Source organism: Dryas octopetala, chromosome 1 (genome assembly GCF_963921425.1).
Source record: "Dryas octopetala chromosome 1, drDryOcto1.1, whole genome shotgun sequence".
Lineage (NCBI taxonomy): Eukaryota > Viridiplantae > Streptophyta > Magnoliopsida > Rosales > Rosaceae > Dryas > Dryas octopetala.
In genome coordinates, this window is record NC_141366.1 from 32,947,017 (window position 1) to 32,973,450 (window position 26,434).

The following is a 26,434-nucleotide window of genomic DNA, read 5'->3' on the forward strand; positions in this document are numbered from 1 at the left end:
GCTCGGCACTGGTTTGTTGACTTTATGTTAGGTTTTAACTCTCGAATTTTGGACGGAAGCCTCCACAAGTCCTATTCTACATCCTAAGAGGGAATGAGGTGAACCGTCGAGAAAATACCCTAAAAAATTGGCCGAGGAAGTAGTGCCGAGCACTTGTTGGAACACTCGGCTGTTATAAAAAATGTACTACCGAGCACTCGACTATGAGAATCCGTAAAAAAAAACACGAACAAAGCCGCCTTAGAGAAAAACTGTATATATATATATATTCCAATCGCTCAGCCAAAACCAGTCATTCGCAATACCTCACTTCGCTCTCCTTTGATTCAATTTCCGATGATGGTGGTCATCCCCGGCCACTCATTGCCGGCAAAAGTCATCTTCAACTCTCTCTCTCTCTCTCTCTCTCTCTCTCTCTCTCTCTCTCTCTCTCTCTCTCTCTCTCTCTCTCTATATATATATATATATATATATCAACTTCTCTTTCTGCACTTACTGAATTCCACTTTTTTTTTTGGCCAAGGTACTGAATTCCACTTAAATCGTAATCATGTTGATTCTCATAAACACTCTTAGTCCCCAAAAAGAATACATGAGTGGGGTTTACACATTATCTAGAGTTTCAGAAGTCTAATGCTGTAAAAATCAATTCAATTGAGCAGACGGTCCCCAAAGCTAACCAGAATTTGTGAAACCACACGCGAATAAAATCGAGTCAATTACATAGTGATTATAAGAGAACTAAACGGAAACAATAGAAAAAAAGTAGGCAAGAGTATTCCTTACATGGATGTTAAGATTCAAACAAGAATAACATGATTATCCATCCCCACGTATAGCTGTACATGCGGGCCATTTAAGCACAAATTATGGCGGTGAAGAAGAGTAGATGCACTACAGCCCGTTAATCATTATGTCAAAAACTATCATCTACCACTAGTAGTCTAGTACAGAGTCACTTGCTAAACGATGCACTAACACCTTTTACCTAGAGTGGGATGCCTACTGTAATTTTTACAATCTACACGAAGCTGCTCGGTAACTGCTCATTACATTTATTAGCATTTTCCCATTGTTGGATGTCATGCATCTTCTTTTGCTGTCCACGCTAAACTTCAAACGACAGATTGCACCAAAATCTGCAGCCCCACAGCCTAGCAACGATAACCGGTAAAAGTAGCTGAACCACTTATCATACTCGCTTTGAACCTCTTTTCCCTACTCGGTTCGTCCACTTGCTCTGCATCCAGATAATAATAAAAAAAAAAGACAATTAAAACAAGAAAAGTTAAATTAAAATACCAATGACACTATGAATGCTAAAAGAAAGGCTGGAGGCATGTACAAGAGGCTCATCATCAGAAAGTTCGGCAGCCCCAGAATTAGATGAACTTGAAGGCTCTGCATGGGGTTTCTCATCTTTTTCTTGATTCCCTTCAGAATCTGATGGATCTTCCTCGTTAGCCTCTCTTGAGGAACTGCTAAATTCATCTGTTTGTTTCTCTTCTGAATGACGCGTCTCCTTCACACCATTTTGAGCATCTTGTGGGCTACTGTCCATATCTTCAGCAGGCCTCCCACTGGAATCAGGTTTCTCTTCATCTGATTCCTCACTATGGTTTGGACTTCCTTCAGCATCTTCCAACTGTTCTCCTTCGGAAACTGACTTCACTTCCTTGTCAGAGTCCCCCTCATCTGACACCTTCTCATTCACTCTTTCAGCTTGCTCTCCATCTGAACTACCTGCAAAAAAACAAATTGATTCTAAACAAGACAAAAAAACAAAAAAAATATCTACATTGTGGCTGCCTGGCTGGGCAATTACATGCATCAGCCATGCTAAGTAGATAAACAAATGAAACATTGCACAGATAAATTAAAAAAGACAGGCAGAAATTATAAAATATGTAATAATTCTTGTGTTTATCTAGATCTTTTCCAAAAATGTTATTTTCCAATTGGTATAATATATGGCAGAAGGCACTTTGACATCTAGTTGAAAGACCTTACCTGAGTTCATTTCATCAACTTTCGACATCAGGGTGGGCTCAACATTTGACAGATAAGAACTCTCTTTGTCCCTACTTCCCCAATGATTTCTTTTCGATACACCCTTTTTTCCGTCCAAGTTTTTATTTGGCGTTCTTTTCCCTTTAACTCTATAAAACCAAAGATCAATTCATTTACAATTTCCATTATAAGCAAAAACAAAAGTATCAGAGAATTGCACCAAGGATGCAAATTTCACTCACGGTTTAATTGATTTCTTGTTCTGATGTGAAACACCTAAACGTTTACGTTTCTGACCAGGTGACCTGTAATAAATGAAAGAAAGTAAGAAAATGAAGATAGCATGCCCACCAAAGCCCGAAAAATATTTGTCAATCATTTTGAAGAACAAATAATCTGCAAACAAGCATCAGAAAGGCCATACTTACACTTCTTTTGAAGGAGATTTCTTTGACGAATTTAACTTCTGTAAATGAAGGAAAAAGTTCAATATGTCAGGATTCCCTGCTTTATTGGAAACAAGTGAATCACTATCAACTAGAGGACAGCATTCTGATAAAAACTTTTCAGACCTTTGTGGGCTTGCGACCATTGTCAACGAGCTCCCACCGTTCCTTTTCTAAGCGAAGTACTTCTACATCTCCATCATTATATAGTACCTTCCATATGACATCAATGAGTGAATTATTTGAAATGAAAATTTAAATCAAGTAATCTAAAAATTCAAGAGATGAGTTGGGAAAGAAAGGTGCAGCTTACCACATGCTTCCTCTTTAGCGTATCATAAGACTTCACTGTGCCTTCATAAAATCTGTAGATTTTGCCAATAAAATAAGTCAAAGAAGTATTCTTCTGCTTACTTATATACTAGTAAATAATCATATTGTTTCAGTTACAAATATAATAAAGAAATTAATCAAATCTGAAAGGAAAAGTTTTAGTTACAATAAACAACAAAAAGAAAAGCTTCCTTCTGTATTTCTTGTCTGCATATAATCTAATAGAGCACTCACTTCTTATCCATTGGCCACCAAACTTTTATTCTACAACCAATCAAGTCTTCAATATCTTTTCCACCTTCCTTGAATTTGCACTAGGGGAGAAAAAGAAAAATGAATCGGTTCAGAAACCAACATACTATAAAGGAAGATGGGCCAGTTTTAATGAGATAACCACTGTAATGTTGGTTGAGAAGGGCTCAATCAACTTACCTTTGCCAATCCTGCCATGCTCTTTCTTTTCCGCTTCTTGATGGGTACTGTAGGAAACTTGGAATCACTATTTAGGTCATCCTTGTCAGCCTCCAGCACATTAGGCTCCTGCAATAGAGGTAGAAAATAAGTATACTATAACATGGAACAGCTGAGCTAAAAGAGCACTGAGAGTATGTGATTTCTAAGAAAAAGGTTGAAAAGAAGGAGATCTCACTTCACAGTCACTGGCTTCTCCAACTTCATTTGCCTCATCATTATGGCCATGATCAGAGGCTCTGCCTTTACGCTGTGATGATGACGTAGCATTCTTCCGGAAGCATGATACCAACAAATCTGACTCGGTGCTTTTAACCAATTTTCTCTGCAAAGACATTATATCTTTAGGGTCAGGGTGAATCTCAGCATTAATGTCAATGGCTTGAAATAATGAAATTCTTACATTAAGAGAATCATCCCCAGAAGCACTTAGAGGAGACTTTGAAGTACTTCTCGGTGATCTGAAAACACTGTGAGCGGATGATGACCTCCTCCGTTTTGGTACTGGAACAGATGTTGCATCACTAGCTTTTCTTTTGTTACCCTTTGGGTGCTTTAGATCCATTCTTGATTTCTTCGTTGGAGATTGTGTATGACCATTGCTTGATTCAAACTTGGTAGATTTTCCCAAGTTATCCAAATTTATCTCCCTGACCATTTTCAAAATATCAACATCGTTTTCAGCATTCTCTGCATCAGCTGATGAAGCCTTGTTCTTTTTCACCTTTTTAGCCTTGGAATTCTGAGATTTTAAGCGCTTTATTATTTTTCCTAAAGGCACTTCGTTTCCATCTCTTTCACCATCTTTCAGAACTTCATCCTCATTAACTTCTGAAAATCCCTGTTGTGATCAAAGAAGCAGCACACAAGTTATTAAAAGGTCAAAGATGCACCAAATATCACGCATATTTCCAGAGAGCTAAGTATCTTCGGCAGTATAATATACCGTTTCACTAGTCTCTAACTTAAGGGATTCAAAGTGAGCCAGCACACTGTCATCAGCCAACCACGTTTGCCCTTCAATGGCCTGTCAAATACATGCATTATATCAATAGATATGATAGAGAACTTGGAATATGACCCAAGATATTCAAATATGTTAGAAAATGCAGCTGGCCCAGGTAATTTAGCAACAAACATTGGTCTTATTTTCTTTGTTCTTTTTTTTTTTTTTTTTGGCTTTATTGGTCAGAAATAGGTTGAGAATTCATCAGGCTGGGTCAGTCACACACGAGGGAAAATGATTCCTTCTATAAAAGGATAGTCTTGAGTTTTTTGAGTGGGTTTTCATTTTAAGTCATTTTTTGAGTTCTTTTTATAAGTAATGTTGTTTTGAGATCTCAACCCTTGTACAGATACAAGGAAATTTATAACTCCATTTAAAGTATAAAAGGTGGATTGAATCACTCAATTTTTCATAAAAATATAACTCCATGCCCAGCACATAAGCAAGGCACCCTCTATTGATCATTACATGCCTAATCCAGCAAGAGAATAAAGATAAAGGGATTCAATACCATAGATTCATCTCCTTCTTTCTTCTCATATGGCTTGTACAGCATAGAAGGCAGAGGAACTGATGCAGTCAACCCTTGTAAATCATTTTCTTTTGGGGCTAAGCGCTTGATAATTGACAGCCCAAGGTCACAAATAGCATGTGAATTCTGGGAATTTCAAATTATCACATATGTAAGCTTGACATTGGGATGAGGGAGGAGTCAATGATCAAATATGTTCAGCATAACTGAATAAAAGCAAACAATATGAACAAGAGATATTTTATACTCAACCTTTGACTTTGCTGCATCATGCATATCTTCAGAGCGCTTGATACTTTGAAAGATAGAGATTATAGCAGAAATGTCCTCCTTGTCAATGTTGCTACCAGATTCTGACTTGAAATCTTCATCTCTATGCACCAGCATAGACAGAATTAAGTGCAATTGCCTGGAAATACAGGAATCGATAACTTCAGTGAGAATGAGCATTACCAATGTACTAAATTCCAAGAGATCCTGAATAACTGCAAAGTATGTGAATGTAAAATAATTCAACCTTGTTTCTTTCAATCAGTCATGTTCCAAAATCTATGCCACTGATTAATTAGGAAAAATTATCTAAACCAACAGGTGCTAACAAAGGGTAAGGAATATAGGAAAATGTGTGCTTGCAGAGATTCAAAAATGGCTATTTCATATGAAATAGTATCTATAAATTCAACTAGACAAAGCATAATACCGGTATATCAGTTCAAAAGCTTTGACATCCTTGCATTCATCAATATTAGGACAACAATGATGAGCAAGAGCATGAACCAAGTATGGGAGGATGTACTCCGGATAAGCAGTCAAGGAAGTAGCATCAGATTGCATAGAGAGATGCCGCGCTTTTGTTTGGTGAAACATTTGAATAATGTCAGTTAGATTCTGTTTCTCCTGGCATTTCAACCAAAATCCAAAACTCAGCAAACAAACACACTTAAAACATGGATAATTACTTTGAGTGAATCAAGCCTAGTATGGATACCTCTTGAAACTCCGCTGACTTTGATCCAAATATGTTAAATAAGAATGCACAAGCATATTTTGCATCTAAAAGCCGGTCCTTTATGTATTGATGAACTTTGTTCAGGAATAGTTTCCTAGCTTGAGGGAAACTAATCTAGAAGACCCAAAAAAAAAAAGGACATCTAGGTGTTACATAAATATAACAATAGAGAACTTGTATTAAAAAAATATATAAATAAATAAATAAATAATTACAGAAATATTTAAATATAAGGGCTCCACCTCTGAAGTCTTCAAGGTTAAGTGGAAGACATCTACAGGTATCTTATGATTCCAGTGCTTTGACAGACGAAGAACTGCCTTTGCAGAAGCAAGTCTCAGATGGGCCTTGTCAACTGAACTGTACATTACAAAAGATTTACATGAAATTTTAAGCCTCATATACAAGCAAGAAATTGAAGCATATTTTTCAACTGGAACAAGAAAATATACAGTTTTGATATTACCTTGATTCTATATCTTTTGATATTTCTCCACAAGAAAGTGTATTTCTTAAGATTTCCAGCAGACCATCAATGCCATGGCGAACATGAGCATCTTTGACAGGCAAGTAGCTTTTCACTAATGTCTTAATCCCATATATCTACAGCTCAAAAAGGGAAAAAAGAAAAACTAAAGTGCAATCCAATGCATAAGGAATTGCAAAAAGGTATTGCATCATTATATTACTATATATTATTCTGGACAAATTGACTAAACAACTTTTTAATTCCTTGTTGAGAACCGAAACTGAAAAAAGAAATTGACCACAGGATTTTCAAAATGGTAAAAATAAGAATAAAACTTTCTCAAAATTGACCAACCTTTAACAAACAAAGCTCACTTTTGTCATCCCAAGACGGCTTTTTATTATCGCCTGGTTTCTGAAAAGTAAAACACCCATATACAAGAAAACAAATTATCATTATGTCATAAATCAAAGATATGTCACAAGTGCAGCGAGTTTAAAAGGCATACATTACTGCATTTAAGGATCTTTTCTATTATAAATTCTTCGATTTCACTCTCTCTAGTTTCAAAAACTGGCATTGCGGTCTGGGCTATACACCCCAAAGATTGCAGAACAGCAGGCAAATGTGTCTTCTCCTCTAGCATATCCACAAGCCTCTGCAAAATCAGAAACATGAACTTCCCAACTGCTAACACTAACATGAAATTGTACGAATTACGGGGATCTACATGTGATGCATAAAGTAATCATAATCTTAGACCTTGTATAAAACAGAGAGTGATTTAAGTCCATCATCCTTCGTTATTGCTGCGAGGGCATGTACAGCATACTTTGCCTGTCTTCGACTGCCCTCCAAACACAACCTTTCCAATATAAGGTCTATGGAACTGCAAGTGGGACAATAGGGTGAAAATGAGCAATATATACAATGGGAATGATCTAGTAGTTCAAAAATTCTAACAGTTTAACCTTGATGACACTGCAAGATGTTCCCGGATGGTACCACCAGCCTTTGCTAAAATATTCAAAACTCCTTCTTTTACTGTTTCATCATCATCTTTAAGAAAATTTACCAGTTCTTCTTCTGCTCCACTGAGTAGCACTGGACTAAAGCGTGCAAGAATCTGGAAATAAATTAAAGGCAAATTAGAAACATGAACTTGAAAATACTCAAATAAAAGTGGCTAAAATTTTAGGGGCATAAAACTGCAAACCCTTGCTAACTATTTTATATGAGCCCACACATGATAACATTCTAAAAACTACCTAATTCAAATGATACGGTTACTTTTGAGTTTTTACCCTGACATGTAATATAAATAATGGAAAGCAAAAGCAAAGACGAATATGGGACATAGTTGTTGTCCACATAAGTGGAGAAAACTGGGTTTTCCTTAACTGCAAGCCTAGGAAAAAGTAGTAGATAGTACTAAGAGCAAACATTTTACAGGTTTATCTACAAAAGAGAAGTAGGAATTATGTGTTATTACCACCAAAACATTCATGCAAGATAGTGTATATTGCATATCTGCAGTAGATTTATGTGTGGAAACTTCCAGAAGAATTTCCTTCACATGCTCCTTGTTGAACAGTAGGTAAGAACATTTCACAGAGAGAGTGCTAAGAAAATCATACAGTCGGTGTTTTTCACCCAGAATCCTTAGCAAATCATCCTGCAAAAAAGGAAAGGTTGCATGAATATCATTTTAAATACAACCTCAAGATGCAGTTTCCTTGCCTTCTTACTAATCAAGAAAGGCAAGGGCAAGTTAGGCTCAGAAAATCATATCTTGTACTAGGGTTGCAGGATTGAGTTTAGAAAGACCGGAATTAGCATTTAACTGTTGAAGTGATTCTTCAGTATTCCAAAAGGAAATATATCTAATTATAGAACTGTAATAGTGACAAGTTGAGGATGGACATATATTAATGAAGGATATGATAGAAAGTTAAAACAAAGTGGTGGGTGCCCAAGAATGTGTTCTGTGTGTGTTTGTGTGTTTGTGTGTGTGTGTGTGTGTGCGTGTGCGTGTGCGTGTGTTGAGGATGGGGGCATATCAACTGGCTAAAGTTGTCCATAAAGTGGTAGCAATTGTAGCTGCCAAAAGTGGTGAGATTGGCAGCCATTATGTTCATGGCAACAACAGTATGAGAGTAAAGCATGAGGCCTTTGACTTTGGATACCAACAAAGGGTTGCCTTGCTTGTGCAGTGGTGGTAGCAGGAATAATTGTCATGGGAAATAGCTTAAGTGGTTGCAGTTGTGTTGGTAAACTGTTGCCAACTTTTAACAATTTGGTGAACGTCCAATGTACTCATGATCATTGTACAATAGTGATTCTGTTGACAATGGTGGTAGTGATGGTGGAGTGTTGAAAGGTCATGGTGGTAGAAAAGTGAATGTACTTATACATTAAATTCTTCCTACTCCACATTCATTTCTGTTGAATCTAAAAATAATATCCTCCATTGGATTTCCTGGCATCAATTTCAATAGAAAGATGAATATTCCCAGTTATGGACCTTGAATCCAATGCCAAAACCATTTCCACCACTTTTTACCTTTAAATAACATACTATACATTTTTGTATCAGTCAGTAAGTTATTCCTTACCCGTAAAGTACAAGCTTGATGGAAGCTAGTGTTTGGATCAACAAGGTTTGTTAAAATCTTCCAGATGTTAGCATCTTTTAATTGATCAAGAAACTGAAAATTCTCCTCAGCCTTTGCAGGGTCGGCAAATGAGCGTGACATTATACGGAAACAAAACATAATTTTTTTTTGGATCTCAGGAGCATCACCATCCTGCATTTGAACGAGAATCAGACACTTTTCTTGGGATATCATATGTGACACTTCACACTTACTAACTTCCAACATTTGCTAACCTGATGCATCTGCCTAAGAGACAGATACTTCTGCATCTCTTGTTGTAACCTGCAATCCAAGAGGAAATCCCCTGAAAATCAGTGCACAATTCATCAAATACCAAGATTGAAAAGGTGAGAGGCTTATCAAAAGTCACAGCCTGGTGTCAAAGCCAAGCATTAACAACATACCTTTGCTTCTGCTCCAGTATCTTCTCAAGAGCCTTCACCTCAACTTTATCAAATCCTGAGAAGACCCTTACCCAATGTTTAACTTTATCTTTGACCGAGAAATCAGTTGGGAAGAGGGACTCACAAAGAATACTTTCAATTGTATCTGATCTGCAAATTTAAAGTACTCAAAAGTTAAATGCTCATATTTCAGACCCAAAACGCTCCGAGGACAGAATACTTTTAAATCTATTACTAGAAAATAAATCATCTTATGTTCATTCATTGACAGTCATGGTTATACAATGTAAATAATTTGAGTCACTGCACTGGAGATTGACAAAACCTAAATCTCAACAATAAATATGATATAGTACGCATGTCTTAGAGCACAACCTCTGTCAAGTGGAATATATGGACTTTGGTTATTTTTAAAGAAAAAAGGAATACACTGCAAACAGAAATAGTTAAGTTGATCCACAAATCAATCATATAATGAAAAAAGCCAAGGGTGACCTGTCAGTATTGTTTTTATAAAAAACATCTTAATAAAGAAAGTTTCACAAGTGGGATTAAGGACATGTCCATCAAAAGCATGACCGACCTGACATCACTTAGTTCCTAGCATTTGAACAAATGGTACAAACTGCCTACAATTCTTGCTTGATGTTCATGTACAATGAAAAAATCAGAAGCCTTGTAAAAAGTGATATTGAGCACCACTGCAAACCTCTCTGTTTCCTTAAACATAATGAAAACCCTGAAAAGGTCTTACCTGAAATCTTTGTCATAAAAACATCTCAGAATCTTCCCAGGAATCCAATCAAATTCACTGGAAATGATCGAGCCATCAGAGCACTTTACGCAATAAACCCTGTATATCTCAGCTAGCCGCTCCATGGTATACTTTTTAACAAGTAACTGACATTTGGAAAGGAAAAATGAAGTATTACGGATAAGAATAGAGTAAAAATCAGATGGGCACAATCAAAGATAAAAAGGAGAAGTGTATATACAGATTTGTCTCGAAGGCGCTCTGCAACAAGTTTCATAGTTTCTAGCGGAATAGAATTTAGGGCAGAACATGCCACATCATAAATTACAGCAACAACTTGCTTCCGTACTTTTTCTTCAAAGTCCAACAGCCGGTCACAAAGGGCAGCTAAGAAATGTTCACCCAGCTCAAAATCAGCAGGTGTAAGACATGTATAAAATTTGTGCAAATATTCCAATACACTTACAAATGATTTCAGGAGCTTCAGCTCTGAAAGGATTTGACAGCATACAGCTCTTGACATGTTCAAGTACCAACATCCGAACCTCAACAACTCTATCAGTCAACCTCTTCAAAAACTCTGAAAAGATTGGCTGGAATGCTTCGGAGATGGCAGAGCCCGGCAGAGAAAATAGGTCCCCAACTAACTTAACCGCTTTTAAGCGAGTGTCTAGCTGATCAGTCTGCAGAAGTTGAAAATTATAACTGAGAATTTACTCATCAAACTTAATATTCATTCCTACAGTATGAACATAAGATTAAGTTCCTGATGAATATTATTTTCAAAAAATATAAACACAAGCAAAATTATCTGTCTCCAGAGAATAACATTAGACTCACAAATAGATAAAGTAAGAGTTATGCACTGTTATTAATGACATTAATCCATCATTTTGGCACAAAGAATTCAAGTTACAAAACCCAAATTTATTGAATACTATACATGATAGAGGAAGAAGTGAAATGTAAGACATTGTATCAGTATTTACCAGTAACTCTCCAGTTAGGTAAGGAACTATTCCTGACAAGATTTGGGGAGCACAACGATATACATCATAGATGACTTCATGGTAATCAATCTGATGATTCACCGACTTGTTGTCTCCTGACATTGATGATACAAGGAACTGTTTAATGCCAGATTCAAGCTTCCCTGCGCAGTGTTCTATAACATTCATGGCAAGCCTCCTAGCAGCCGCAGTAATATCCTAGTATTTGAATTTTACAAGGTCAGTCAAAAGAATTGTAGTAGCAATATACAACATAAAACTAATTCCATACACCAGTAAATAGAGATAAGATTCTTACACTTCTATTACGACCTAATATAGACAATATAACAAATAAAAGATCCTCTGGAAAATCCTCGCTCTCTTCTACAAGAACGATCATGATTGTTTGCATCGATGAAAGAACAGTTTCTTGGTGATCATCCCTGCATATGTAGCCAAAATTCAAAACAGTAGGTATTAATTTGGAGCAGAAACTTTTGCCTTCAGTGAAATTTCAACGTACAGCTAATCAATACAGGTCAATATTTAACAGATAACCTATGTTGCACGGATATCCCAAAAATCTTAGAACGCGCGTATTGGATACGATACTGTCCCAATACTTGCCCAAATATCCTCGATACGTATCGGATACTTCAAATCCATATCGGTTGACTTTTTGACAATTTTGACTTTAGGATACCCGTATCCACACCATATCAGCACACATATCCTAAAGTCCAGTAATGATTCTTTGCAATTTTTCTACGAAAAAACCTAGGTTCTGTTAGCAATTGTAAAAACCTAGTGAGTCAAAAAGAGAAAAAACCACGTAAATAAGAAAGAGAAGTTCTTTGTTTCTACTTTCTGGTGTGACGCAACAGCAAAGGGTTAAAGGGGCTAGGGTTTTCAGTATCCCATAACATATTGTATCAAATTCCATATCCCGTATCCGTACGTGCACAACATAGCAGATAACATAATGTTATCTTTCCTTGTTTAAAGTATTGTGTCTTTCATTCTATCTCGTATAGCAAAAACCATTAATCATGAACTTATTGAATGGCTGTCTTCTTATTGATGTACATAATGTCATCATATATGATAAAAGGCAGGGGGAACTAAACTAGTCATTATTGACAATAATGTCCATTATCAGACTGATCTACAGATATTATCTTGGAATATACAGTATCATATATAAATGAGAAAGATCAAGAAACTTAATTAAAGTATATTGTTCATGAAAGATAGTAGGAATAGAAATGACCACATTAGAGAGATAATCACATGCTTTTGACAATATCAAAAAACCATGAAAACAAGGTTCCTCAAACTCATAAACAAATATTTAAAAGAAACAAAACAAACCTGGCAACAGCAAAAAAAGTACTGAACATCTCATTCACCAGATCATCACATTCAAGGTCCAACATTACAACACATGACCTATATTTTGCAAGAGTCTCCAAAATGACAACTCTCCTACCAAATGATGGACCACTTGTATCTTTCAATCCACTAAAAGTACCCACAATCAAGTGAAAGATATCCTGCAATGATATCCAGAGCAATCAGCTGGGACTTTGGGAGTGAAATTCCCAAAAAACATTGATAAAATGGAAACACAGTATATCCTTTAACCAGTTGACTTTAATAAAATAAATGCACCTTTAGCACATCATCACTATAAGGAGCTTCAGGTGCAGTAATCCGGGTTATCTCACAAATACAGGTCGCAACTAGAAGCTTGACATCTCTATCTTGATGTGTCAACAGTTCTGGCTTGACAATTGCATTAAGGAAAGGCTGCATTGCCTCCAATGTAGATGCTGGAGGTGATTGATCCAACTCAGAAAGACATGATGCAGCTTGCTGCAAGTTGGAAGAAAATAAAAACCATAAAGCTGAACACAAATCAAATTTATCCAACAAAAGATGAAAGAACTCAGTCCTCAAAATATCAGGCCAGACAGAGCCTAAGACTAATATTTTATTGCAGTAGGCTAATAAGATCTTCAGAAGTTACATGATCGGAATATGGAAATGAAGAGTCCTAAATATATGTGGCTTCAGAGTGATTAGATTCAGAACCACATGGCCGAACAACAGTTCCTAACAGTTTATTTTGTTTATCGACAGATTCAACTTACAAGGAACACAGCAAGCATTTTTAACTCAGACGATAACAAATTAGGATGAACATTTCTGTGCTACTATCATGTCATAATTACCATTCAAAATTTAACAGTGAGACAATGTAACTCAGAATACTTGTGAGTTGTGACCAAGAGGAAATTAGTAATTTTGACCACTTTACATAATCACCTGCCACAAATTAGCTTTCAAGTTATCTCTAAAAACTGTGACCTGCCATTTTATATTGTCTATGATGCTCTGCGATGTTTCTTGAAAGCCATTTTGCAATTGGGAAAGATGACCCTTATAATTTTCCCACTATCAGCTATTAACAAACTTAAAATTAGAATAACCTAAAAGAAGCATATGCAAACACGGACTGAAATTTCCAATGACTAGCACAATCGAACTTTTGGTTAAAGGGCTGTGCTTGCTTAGATCTTCAAACACCACTCACTGATTTACCACCCAAGCACCAGTGCACCACTACAAATGTAATATTTCCTTATTGACAAAGCTATCAAGATCCTCTTAAGTGCAACACCATCCTCCAGCTTCCAAATATGACCAAACTCACACTTCTAACTACTTTTAGGTCACTAACATATTTATCACTCAGACCGGGTACAATTTGCTCCAACATCCGGACTTCCACATTCAGACTATCAAGAATGAACCCTCCTATAAAATAGAAATGAACCATAGTCTGACCACATATCGTAATACTGCCAATAAAAGAAATATGTTTTGCATTAAGTGGTTAAATTTAATAAATCATGAGAATAATTGAACTTCAAATGTCAAGTCTTACACTTTTCCTACTTTACCAAGAAAAATCTAGAACCTCCTTGACTAAATCTAAAGCATTCCCACAAGTGAATCAAACATAACCATTTATCTTAGTTGAGATGTGCAATTCAGTCCTGTAAACAATATAATGTTAAGACAAGAAACCCAGAATTCCAATTTGATTTGTACCACTCACTACCTTGGCATCCAAACAACACATGCAGATTTTCAGACGTATCTAACCACCACTAACCCTAAAACAACAAAATTGCTCCGAACTTGTTCAAATTAACAGAATTCAAAACCTCTACACAGACAAAGTTCACTAGACCCTCCGTTTAATCCCCAAAATCAAAAAGGAATTTTAATTTCAAATCTTAAGATTATACATCTGTTTAATCCCCTAAGAAAACCCTAATTCAACTACTTAGATTACTTGCTCGAGGCGAGAATTTCAGTCTCGAAAAGAAATTCGCAAAGAGAAATGGAGTACGGAACTCAAAATTTCGTAATGCTTGCTTTCGTTTCCTTCCTTCCACTGGTTTCCGAGAAACCAAACAGAAAATAACTAAAATAACTAACGTTACAGAGCGTGAATTTCGACAAAAACACGAACTTGTATGTAAATTAATTTGAAGGGAGCTACAAGCGACGGAAAAAAAAAAAAGAGTTGATTATACAAAGTAAGAAATTAGAGAAATGCGAACCTTTAAGAGCTTGACGAGAGCGTCTTTGGAGGAAGGAGGAGTCTCGAGCTTGGATCCCACCTCCTTGAGCTGCTGCTCAAGCTTTTGGGCCATCTCTTCGTGGAGCAAACGGTGTCGTTTCACGGCAGTAGCACCTCTCGCATGGAGTCGATAAGGGTGAGATTCAAGGTTGTGAAGGAAGAGGTCTTTCCGTTTTTGTTTCCTCTCTCTCTATTTTTTTGGCAGAGTCACTTGTGTCCGAGTCCGTCTCTCTCTCTCTCTTGACTCTCTGCGGTTGGGCTTTTAGTTTTCGAACAGCAATGCGAAATGAACTCCAGATGTAAGTGAAATTTCAAGAAAATGCTGACTTCATAAGAATTGTACTTTGTACACTGTACGTCTGTAATTCTATATCCCGACTCCGGAGTCCACCTCTATAAATCGTATTTCTATTCGTGCCCTTCTGTTTTAGTTATCTATCATCCATGCCCCCATTTTACCACATTTAATTCAAGAAACCCTCCCCAATTACGTACTAAGGGAGTTGTCCATTTGTTCTATATTTTATTAAATTCAGAAAAAAAAAATTCTACTTTTGGAGTTCACAGATAAGCCTTCAAAACGCAACATTTCATAAATTTTTAGGTTTTTAGTTTTACAACATTTGATAATGTTTTTCATGAAACATTCTCATAATGTTACACGCTAATAAAATATTATGGAAGATTATAACTCCACTAAGACATCTCTATTGGGTACCAAATAGAGATTTCATCTCCAATTTTGGTACCCAAGCAATAAAAAAAAAAAAAAAAAGTCTTCAATGAGAGGTACCAAAAATGGTATAGTGGCCATTGTTGTACAAAATCTGGTATTGGAAATGGTGATTGGGATACCATTTGGATTTTTGTGGGGTCCAACTGCATTTGTCACGTGGACAACGCTAATTTTTGTGTTAGTGCTTCACGTGGCATGAGATGTAGGAAATGTGTGCCATAAGGCCAATAATGACCTTACCTTGAGGATAATATTTTAGACAGTTGTTCGTCAAGTAGACTTATAGAGAATGACAACACCTTAGAGCTATTTAAGAGGAGAGTATAAGTGGTTAAAGGTTTGTTATTCATGAGACATATACATCTCTGTTGATAGTTCTTAAATAGTTCTTGATCCAAAAGATTGGTACCTGGGTAACAGCGTATTCAAGTAAGATAAGTATAGCTCTTAAGCCTACTCAAATGTAGAGGCAATTAGTCTCGGACTGCGCATGTGAGGGACACAAAGGCAAGAGCATAGGTACCTATTGAAATATAGGTCCATTGAACGAGATCAACAAATAAGATCCTTGTATGAAGTGAAACAAACATCAAACAAGATCTACTTAGGTTGTGGATTCAAATTAGCCTTTACCCTGAGACAGTTTATGATCGCAATATTTAGTGATACAATGCATGTGTATTGAGGTACAATGTGTGTATTGATGGATTTAGTAAAAGGGAGCACAAAGACATATAAGTGGTCAATAAGAGATCTATCGCTTACCCAATGTGGAAGGAAAGTTTGTCATATGCGATTGATCTAATGTGAGTCAAAGACTTCGACTAAAGCATATGGGTGAGATGACAGTGGAATGAGGTTTTCTCGACTGTATCTCAACCATGCTCATACTAGAGATTTTGATAATACTTCATACCTCATATTAGTGATTGGGAAAATGGATGACTAAAGGATAGAAGGACTGTATTAATTTGTTACTGCAACTGAATAAGTTTCGATCATTTATTCAATTTGACGAAGCCTAAACATAACTAAGTGTCACTCAAGACCTTTGGAAACCCAGTGAATAATAGGTCTAATGCATCTGTATATATTTCGTATAAGTGCAATTATTCGATCTCGTGTGAAAATCAAATGGAGATTTGATTATTCCATTATCAAATTCGAATAGTGTAATAACTTAGTTTTTAATTAAATAGAATTTTGTTAAATTAGTTAGTAATTTTTTTTAATTAATATTAATATTAATTATTTTTTTTTATATTTATGTTTTTTTTTTTTAATTTAGACGTGTAGAATTTAGTTTAGTTTAGTTTTGATGTTTTAGAATTTAGTTTTGTTGGTTAGAAGTGTGGTGGCTGGGCGGTGGTTTAAGTGAAGTGTGGTGACTGGGCTGTGGTTTAAGTGAGGTGTGTGGTTTGGGCGGTGTGTGTGTTTTTGGTGTATGTTATAAGGCTGAGGTTTTGAACAAAAGTTAGAACACCAAAACAAACCCAGCCAATCCGAGAAAAAGAAGAAAAAAGGAAGAAGAAAGGAAAAGAAAGAAGAGAAGATAAACCAGAGAAAGAAGAAGAGCAACCGAGACGAGAGAAAGAGAGAGAAGAACACAAAGAAGGAAATAAGAGGAAGATCGAAGAAGGTAATTTCCAGTTTCCTTGGATGCTCTGTTTTCTGTGATTTCGAATTGAAGTGTGATTTTCTGTTTTGGTGAGGTTTATTTAGTGTTAGAGTTGTTTATTGGAACACAAACACCATAGAAATTAAAGGAGAATTCATATTGGGTGTAGAGAGAAAATTTTCAATTTTTGAGTTTTTGAATTTCATTTGATTTGGTTATGTTTTCTTTGATTTTAATTGAAGTATAAGTTATAATTTATCATTACTTAGCCTTAGGAATTGATTTGGATGGTGAGAATCGAAAAGAATTGAAATTGGATGAATTTTTGGAAATCTGCAAATTTTGTGCAATTTTTGGACAATTTTGAGTACCAACCTTTGAGACCAATTAACTGGAGTTCTAACTGTCCGTTTTGAGTGTTCTTTGTATGATTAAATTGAATATAAGTTTGCTCAATTTGGTAGTGTTTTGATAGGTCAAATGTTAGGGCAAAGTTGAGAAAAAATAAGGAATTTCTAGAAAAGTTGCAGAATTTTTGGGAAGATGATGAACAATACAGCCGAACCCTCTGTCGCACACTGGTGCGTGGCGGCGGCTCCGGTCGCCAGGGAAAGTCGTCACTGTGTTTTCGATTCCGAGTCCGACGGTGGCGTTCGTTTTATGATGTGAGACCTCTAACTTAGTGTTTTCACTACACACACTAGAATTAAAGAGTGAGCAACTTTTATTCCGTAATTTATTTTACTTTTCTTGTACGAGATTAGGTTCAGAGAACGACCCGGAGACACAAGGCTATTTCTAACGACTAAGTCAGTTCGTATTCGAGGTAGGGAGATCTGGGAAACTTTTGACTGCAAACTTGATTGTATTGGATTTTTGTTGAAAAATGCGATATGTGTACTAATACGTGACTTATGTGAATTATCTGAATTACTTGAGCATGATATGAATTAGTTAATTATTATATTTATAATTATGTGTATTTATTTGAATGTGAAGCATATATGATCCATTGAGAATGGAGTTATATGAGTGAGAAGAGATTGAGTGTTAAATTTAAATTCCTAAGTGCGTGGGGAGAGACGCCCCTTCAGTTGGGACTGATAAAACTATCTTTTTCCTAACGCGCATTGGAACCTTCGGTTGCGACCGAAGTTATAATGAATTGCAATTTACTTTTCAAGGGGTTTACTTTTCAAGGGTTTAAATTGAGGAAGTGCAGCATAACATTCATGCATTAATAATATTATTATAATATATATTATCTGCTCCATGTTGTATGTTTCATTGAAATTCGGTATAATTAATTTTGCATGATAAGGTTGAATGTCTCTATTAAGCTGTTGGTTAGAGCTTAACTCCTCTTAGACTTTGCAGGTTCAACCACTGAAGATCAAAACCCTTAGAAGAGGTAGCAAAATGAAGTTTGTGTAAATAAGTGTGAACAGACTTTAAAGTTTAATTTCGTATAATTTGGGAAGTTTTGTAAAACCTAAGTTATGGAGATAGGTTATGTGTTGTAAATTAAGTTTGAATCAGGTTTTTCTATATAAAGAAAATTAAGGAGTTTATTTTATTTTATTTTATTTTCCTCCGTCACATTCTAGTTATAGAAGTTAAATCTATAATTAGAGTGTGATTCACACCTTGATACGTAATTAGTTCTAAATCACGAATTGGGGCGTGACAAGTTGGTATCAGAGCTCAAGGTTTAAAAGAATCCTAGGCTTGAATTGTGTGCTCAGAGAAAAGTTTGGAGTTTAGTTTGTTGTTGGGGTTAGAATGCCATTAAGACTTGAAATTTGAAGTGTTTTAATTGAGAATATTTTGGTTAAGCTATTACTATATTTTGGAGTTTGATTTTAATATTGTTCTTTTAGAATTAATATAGGTATGGACTCGTTTGATACTAATGATACATGGGGAGGACATCATATGGGACGTCAATGTATAAATTCCTGGGATCCTCATAGACGTGATGAAAAAATTAGGCGACAAGAAAACCTCAACTTGGAGAGAGAAATCAGAGAAGTAGGAAATTGTAAACCATTTAATTTATACTAGTGAAATGGTGAAACTAGAAGTAATATATCGTCTTTAGAAGAGGAATACTGCTTTTGAGGAGATGATAAGACAATGTAATGATCCTAATCTTTATGAGGAACGAGTTCAACACCTAATAAAACAAGAAGAAGGATAGTGGCCACCAGCTGGAATACAATTACCTCCAGTTCCAGCTCAGGAAAAATGTACAGAGGAAGAGGATCCTAGTGAAGATCCAGAACAACCAGTAGAGTCTGAGTCTGTTTCTGTAGGTTACTCAGGACAAGCTGAATCAAGAGGTTTGGTAGTAAGTCCTAGAGCTTCAGGTGATACAGAGGCTGATGCTACTTTTACTAGATCAGGTGGAAGAACTGATAGCTCAGGTCGTAGGAAATAGGTGCCAGACCTTAGGATGGTAAAGTTGATTGAATGTTGTTTGGACTTTTACATAAAAGTTTACTATACTGTAAATTACTTTGAATCATTTTGTGATATATAATATGTATGTTTTGTTGTTTATCTCTTCATTATTAATTTTATTTATGTTAATTATTTGATAAATTTTATTTCAAAGTAATTTAAAGCTTTGTTTAGAAAATATTTATTTTAACTTTAAATTAGTTATAGATTTAATCCTCTTAAAAGATGGCGGAAAGACAAAGAATTCCGAACGAGAATGTGAATAGTAACCAAGACGTGGTTGCAGCTATACGAGAGATGCCAAGTGCTAATTGGGAAACTATAACTCAAGAGAATCAGCAGAAGAATGCCTAGGAGCGAGTTATGAGAATTCAAGGGGAATTCTAAAAGTCAAAACCACCAGTGTTTAAGGGTGAACCTGATTATGTGATAGCTGAAAAGTGGCTTCACCAGATGAAGAGGAAGTTGCAAGAACAAAGGATTCCAAAAGAATTCAATTAAAGTGATTGTTGCTTGTTCTTACCTAGAAGAACAAGCATATCATTAGTGAGAATCAGTAACGAGTATTCGAGAGGAGGAGGTCACGAACTGGACATGATTCGAGGAACTTTTTCTGGAGAAGTATTTTCCTGATACAATCAAAGATATGAAGGCAAGGGAATTTGTCAATCTGTCTCAACGAGATTTATCGGTAGCAAACTATCAAGCAAAATTTGAAGAACTAATGTGTTTCGCATCGGAGTTAGTGCCAAATGAAAGCAAGAAAGCCAAGCGATTCCAGGTGGGTCTCAAACCAACTGTTAAAAAGTTTTCATTTTGAAATTAGAAAGGTATGCAGATGTTGTTGATTGCGCCTTAATCTCTAAACAAGCAATGTTAGACATTAAAATGATGTGGGAGGTTAGAGCAATAAGCGTTCGAATTTGGGTCATTCTCGTTACCAACCACCGACGACGCCATACTTTGATAGAAGACGTTACCATTACTGCAAACAAGTATGACACATTCATAATTAGTGCCCATCATTATCATCTTACTAAATGCCAAGTACTCAACCACCACCATATCGGGCACCATAATTTTTGTATCAAGCTCCCCAAATTTAGTTTAGAGCTTCATCTGCACCACAATATCGTTCTCCATCACTACTTTAAGCACGACCACCTTTTCTGCCTCAACAGAAGAACAAAGTTGGGCTAAACCAACCATTAGTCAACAACCACCACGTCCAGGGGGACGATCAGGAGCTATCAGACCCAGACTCTCGGGAGGGTGTTTGCACTTCAACAAGTGGAAAGTCAAGCTGATCCAATAGTGGAATATCCTGTTGATCCTGTAATTGAAAACCAGAGTAATCTTATGCTCAACCAGCATAGTGAATTTACGGGTGAGGAGCAATATCTTTATTCTATGGAAAGAGCAGTATAATTACACTGGAGAGGGCCAGTGTTCTGGTACTGAGGGAGATCAAGGAGATTACCAAGCAGTGGAAGGTACGTTTCCAATCTTCAATTCTTAGGCTAGAATACTTTTTGATACTGGTGCAACACTTTCATTCTTATCTGCATCGTTTTCATCTCCTCTTGAATTAGAATCAGAAGTTTTGAACCCACCAAAATTTATATGCTCTCCATTGGGTGTTAAAGTAAAAGTTGATAGAGTGTATAAATTTTGTATGGTAGAACTCTCAAGTCATAAGCTTGTATTTGATTTATTGATAATGGATATTTCGGGGTATGAAGTTATTTGGGGAGTAGATTGGCTTAAGAAACACCAAGCTATTCTTGACTTTGGTAAAAATTCGATAACTATAACCATAATGGAAGGTGAAACCTTTAGTTTTTGTGGGAATAAGGATATTTTCAAACCCCAACGTTTCTTAAGTGTAAAAGATTGTAATTTTCCAAGGATACTAGCTGCTTTTACATTTGAAGATGGAGATAACTTACATATGGAACAAATTCCTGTAGTTAAAGATTTTATTAATGTATTCCCAGAGAATTTATCTGGATTACTACTAGAATGAGGAGTACAATTTGCGATCGAAGTGTATTCAGGTACAACTATATTTCTATACCTCCACGTAGAATAACACCTGCAGAGTTAAAAGAACTTAAGGAGTAACTTAAAGATTTACAAGAGAGGGAGTTTATTTGCCTTAGTACATTACCTTGGGGTGCACCAGCCTTATTTGTGAAGAAAAAGAATGGAACACTTACGATGTGTATTGATTATCGTCAATTGAATCGAGTAACCACTACAACAAAATTGTCAATAGATATCACCTAATTTATATCAGATTTGAAATCGACTGATATTGTAAAAATTATAATATCAGATAATTTTTTGACTGATTTCTAAACTCTATTAGAAATCATCAGATTTTTTAACCTGATATATAATGTTTTCCCTTTTTATAAAAATTTTGTAAAGATATCAATGTAATCTGCCAACTGATATCTTAACACACCGCTTATAATTTTTTTGTCCTACCACCGAGCACACCTGATATGTAATATCTTTTTCCCACTTAAAATTTTTTTTGTCCTACTCCCAACACTTGCACAAATTAATTCACTAACCCTCACTCACAAAGCTCGATCAAACACAAACCCAGACCCATAACACACACACACATACACTCTCTCTCTCTCTCTCTCTCTCTCTCTCTCTCTCTCTCTCCTGCGAACTCGATCTATCTCTGATCGGGTTCTCGCTGTCCGGCAAGTGTGACCGGCGAGATGACCACCAGTCTCTTCCATTCCTTCTCCTCTCTCTTTCCTTGTACTTCACTCGCCCTGAAACCAAGCCAGAAACTCGAATCGAGCCACACAGACTCGATGGTCTTCTCCGACGATCTCCTAATCCTGGCGGCGTTGCGACCGAAATCCGGCCGCAATGGGTTCCCCTCGTCGATCTGGTCAATCCATGGTCTTCATTTGGCAGCGATTCGAATCAAGTTAGTTCTTCGATTAGGTTCCTCTCACTTTCGCCTGTTAGCTTAGGTCGCCTCTGAAATCTCCTCATCAGTCATCACAAAAAGCCACTAAGCCATACAAGAATACTCAGCTCCCTCGAATCAGGTTAGGGCTTCGATTTGTTTAGGTTTTAATGTTATATATGGTTTCGATTTCAAAGATTTTGTTTGGGTTTTGTTTTTGGGGATGTGTACAACAATATGGCCATGCTTCCCAAAAAGCTTAAGCTTGACAAGGAAGCCCACCCAACATTCGAGCTCCGGTTCCAACTCCCTGACCTCACCCAACCCATCAGAGTGAGTCCCCAACCTTTTTTATTTTAATTTTTAGTTGCTAAAGGAGAGGTTATGTTTATTATTGTTCCTCTGTTTGGTCAACTGAGACTGGTCTATTAATTTCTCTGTATGGCTTTGTTGATAATCTTGTAATAGGGCTCTGGGATTGGAATTTATGGTTCAAATTGCCCTCAATGGATATTGGAAATGGAGGTATTGTTTGGTCATTCTTTTCAATCTCATTTTGCTTTTGTTAATTTTTCTTTTCTGTTTTCATTACTGTGATACTTTTATATATAATCAATATATGATCAAGAATGTGATGAACAACTTGTTTAAATTTTGTGCAGGCTTGCAATGCTCACGGTTTGATTTGTGTGCTTTCAGATTTTCTCTCTCTCTCTCTCTCTCTCTCTCTCTCTCTCTCACACACACACACGTACACATTGGTTGAAAGTGAAAGAAGTGAGAAATATGAATATCTCAACCTGCAGCTATTGAATCCCGATTCTAGGACTCCTCAACGACTAAAAGGTGAAAACAATGACTTGTAATTATTTATGTTATGGTTGTTTTGAGCTTGGTTGTGGTTGCAGTTATGGTTGCCGTTATCGTTAGTTTATTGTTGCTTAATTATAGTGGCCTAAACTTTGATATTTTCTTTAAATGTTATTAGGTCTGATGTAGCATAGCAAAGTGGGGAGGTTACATGATCTGTTTCTGGTCCAATACTTTCTAGGTATTTCACATCTTGCAATCCCATTTGTTGATTATATGTTTAATTTCTCTAAAAAAAATATATACCTTTAATTATTTTCTAGTGTAGTTACTGTTCTAATTATTGTGTTATATCATTCTTCTAGGAGAAACCATGGTCATCATGAGCTTCATGTGGAGAGGCAACTGATGCTCCATGTACTTACTGGATATTTTGAATGGACCAGATTTGACAAAAGGCAGCTAACAGTAGATCCACCAAAGGCAGAGAAACAAAATCCATGGATGAGAGGTGATAATACTCTTTTATCACTACATTTGCATTGATTTTGATATATAGTCTTACCTATCATTTATGATATTTGTTTCCAATACCAGTCCATATTTGATTGTTAGTTTCTAATACTATATACCATCTTTGTCATCTTACAAACATCTCATTTTAAGTTTGTTCCCAGTACGTTCTATTCCAGAAAATTTCATGATCAATTATTCTTCTTTTGTATCAGTGCGAAATTGAAAATTTCATTGTCAGTTATTCGTAAATTGTTTGGAGGATTCAGGAAAATGCAAAGGTCTCAAACAATACTACTCACAGGCATTATACATATCCTGTATTAGCCTGCACTACTCCATGGTATGTCTTATAGATCTGTTTGGCCATGCTTTATTGCATTTTGTTATTTTCTCTTTAAAATTAGCTATTCATATTTTATTCAATAACATACTATCTGAACCTAAATACAAAACAAATTTCTGTTCATTTGGAAATGAATTTATCTGCTGATGAATTCTAATTTTTGGAACTGAATATCAAATAGCATAATTCAGCGTTCATTATTTTCTAAATTGTGATGTGGTGACAAGTTCAGTAATGTGACTGGATGTTTTATATTCCAAAATGCAATATATGAAGCTAATGTTTCTAAATTCTGATGGTTAAGTTCATTACTTAATGCCTCAAACTATGAATTTTTTTTTTTGTTATCCACTTTATTCTTTGGAACATTAAAACTATTATTTTGCATTGATTTGTCTAGGCTATGTACTTGTTTTTGTGAACCTGGTTGCTAGGTTGATTGCAAATCGTGTACCAAGGGAACTTATGATGTCCACACTCATTTTCACTGCTGGCTTGGGCAGGGAAATTTATCAGAACTCAATACCATAAAAGTATATCACAATTCATATAACAAAGTTTTATGAAAAATGTGACAACTTGATAAAATAAGAAAAGAAGTTTTTACCCAAATATCAGCACTAGAATAATCAAACTGATTATTCTGTTATGCATGGGGTTCATTGTGGCTTAATCTATTTTCATTATTTTCATCTTTATATATCATCCACAAAAACAACTCCTCTATTGTATTTTACTGGTTCAGCCTATGTTGAGGTCAAACCTTATGTAGACAGTTTGTTGGTTTGTTCTCAACTTCTTGGTGCTGCAACTAAACAGGAAGCTACTTAGTTTGTGTTTTCTGTGAGCTTGTAAATCAATCAGGATGTACCTTTCTTTAATCTCTGTTTGGTTTTTTTTTCCTAGTTACTATTCCTTCATTGCTATAAATTTGATGTGCTTTCAGTGCACTCCTATATTCTACTGTTTATACCGGGCGATAAACCATTTTACTTGCTGTAGGTTTCTTGGGAGCATGAACAGTTCTCACGGCTGAGAGTTACTGCTGCCACCCTTTCTGAACTCCCTGTCTCTCCTGAACTGTTAGAGAGCACTGGAAGTCTGGTTGATGGTAGGTTCTGTTTTTTAAACCCACTTCTCTTGCTGCTGGTCCTCTTATTATAATATTCTTTAGCTGAGATGTTGGTTTTTTGCAGGCTTTTTGTGAGTGAAACTGCAATCATCAAAAGTATCAAGTTAGTTGCTGAGAGCCTTGCGAAGAATGATATTCTTCTGTGTGTCCCTTTGTAGGTGGGTAGGTGGGTAGGTGGGTGTAGTGAGTTATGGTTTAAATGTAGTTTTAGTATAAAATCAGGCTTTCATTAAACATGGAATCCTTTATCTTTTATATTAATTAATTCATCGCTTGGTTTCAGGTTGGTGGATGAACTTGCTGCTTTGTACAAGGTATGAGAATGCACTTTTTTGTATGTGCATGTGCAGCATGTCCTATTTCCATATGTTTAAAGTTGCTTTTCTTTTCTTTTTATTTCAGCTCATAAATTTTTGTGGTGCAGTTGATTCTGAAAATGAGATAATCATGGATCTTAATTATTGCAGATTTGGTACTGTTTCCACATCTCATGGATCAGAAGCATCTAAAACGTTAGAGGATCAGCAGAAGAGAAAGGCTAGAGCAGAGAGGTTTGGTCTCATGCCTCTTTTAATTTGGTGCTTGAACAGCTTCAAGAATTTGAATATTGAAAATCTCTAATTATTTTGTTTCATTTATGTTGCAAAATGTTCTTAATGTATTTCTTGTTCATCAGGTTTGGGCTTGCTGGTTCCTCTTCCATTTGCTTATCGACACGAACAACGCCTCAAGGAAAAGTGAAGCCTTCAAGTGACAAGCCCCTTATTATTCAAGTCATATATACTTTGTAGGTGATGTGTAGCTTAGTAATTTTGGTATATGACTCTTTGAACATTAATTTTAGTTCTAATAGTTTGGTAGCTTGTAATACTTGACTTATTTTTATTATGAAATTATCAATGCAATTTTTATATTCTAATGAATGTGTAATTTTGATTCAGTGTTTATATATTCATTTTGCCCTTATATTTAAATTATAGCCACAATTGTATGTTCAATTCATTGATATCCCTTTTAGGTGAAAAAAAACTGATATATATCATACATTTCAAATTCTTTTTCTAAACTTAAAATAATAAACAATATCAGTTTTGGTCTAAAAATTGAAATGTTATACTGTTTTGATATCAGGTTCTC

At 35.9% G+C, this 26,434-nt stretch overlaps 1 protein-coding gene and 1 long non-coding RNA gene across 10 annotated transcripts; one reads left to right on the forward strand and one right to left on the reverse strand.

The window, feature by feature from the left end:
• Positions 1 to 766: 766 nt before the first annotated feature.
• Positions 767 to 15,003, reverse strand: LOC147299906 (binding protein). The gene is made up of 34 exons (XM_086242636.1): positions 14,719 to 15,003; positions 12,755 to 12,958; positions 12,455 to 12,636; positions 11,400 to 11,526; positions 11,081 to 11,299; positions 10,558 to 10,774; positions 10,333 to 10,478; positions 10,092 to 10,237; positions 9,338 to 9,487; positions 9,167 to 9,215; positions 8,892 to 9,083; positions 7,769 to 7,951; positions 7,248 to 7,402; positions 7,039 to 7,165; positions 6,785 to 6,934; positions 6,631 to 6,690; positions 6,274 to 6,410; positions 6,050 to 6,167; positions 5,787 to 5,921; positions 5,499 to 5,695; positions 5,051 to 5,207; positions 4,778 to 4,924; positions 4,207 to 4,287; positions 3,664 to 4,101; positions 3,439 to 3,585; positions 3,222 to 3,329; positions 3,024 to 3,103; positions 2,770 to 2,821; positions 2,583 to 2,669; positions 2,439 to 2,476; positions 2,253 to 2,315; positions 2,011 to 2,159; positions 1,346 to 1,743; positions 767 to 1,240 (listed from the first exon to the last, which is right to left on the reverse strand). The coding sequence occupies exons 1-34, from the start codon at positions 14,809 to 14,811 to the stop codon at positions 1,193 to 1,195; spliced, it is 4,980 nt and encodes a 1,659-aa protein (XP_086098762.1). The 5' UTR covers positions 14,812 to 15,003; the 3' UTR covers positions 767 to 1,192.
• A 7,170-nt stretch (positions 15,004 to 22,173) lies between these two features.
• On the forward strand, positions 22,174 to 26,216 carry LOC147299907 (uncharacterized). 9 transcript variants are annotated; one of them, XR_015123398.1, is made up of 12 exons: positions 22,174 to 22,829; positions 22,965 to 23,021; positions 23,159 to 23,183; positions 23,303 to 23,342; positions 23,485 to 23,547; positions 23,672 to 23,817; positions 24,089 to 24,162; positions 25,168 to 25,276; positions 25,362 to 25,455; positions 25,581 to 25,611; positions 25,765 to 25,848; positions 25,974 to 26,216. It is a non-coding gene; the product is annotated as an uncharacterized LOC147299907 (long non-coding RNA). The 9 variants fall into 9 exon arrangements; XR_015123399.1 differs by having other exon boundaries at positions 23,159 to 23,174; positions 24,035 to 24,162; positions 25,362 to 25,463; XR_015123401.1 differs by having other exon boundaries at positions 23,159 to 23,174; positions 24,035 to 24,162.
• Positions 26,217 to 26,434: the final 218 nt, after the last annotated feature.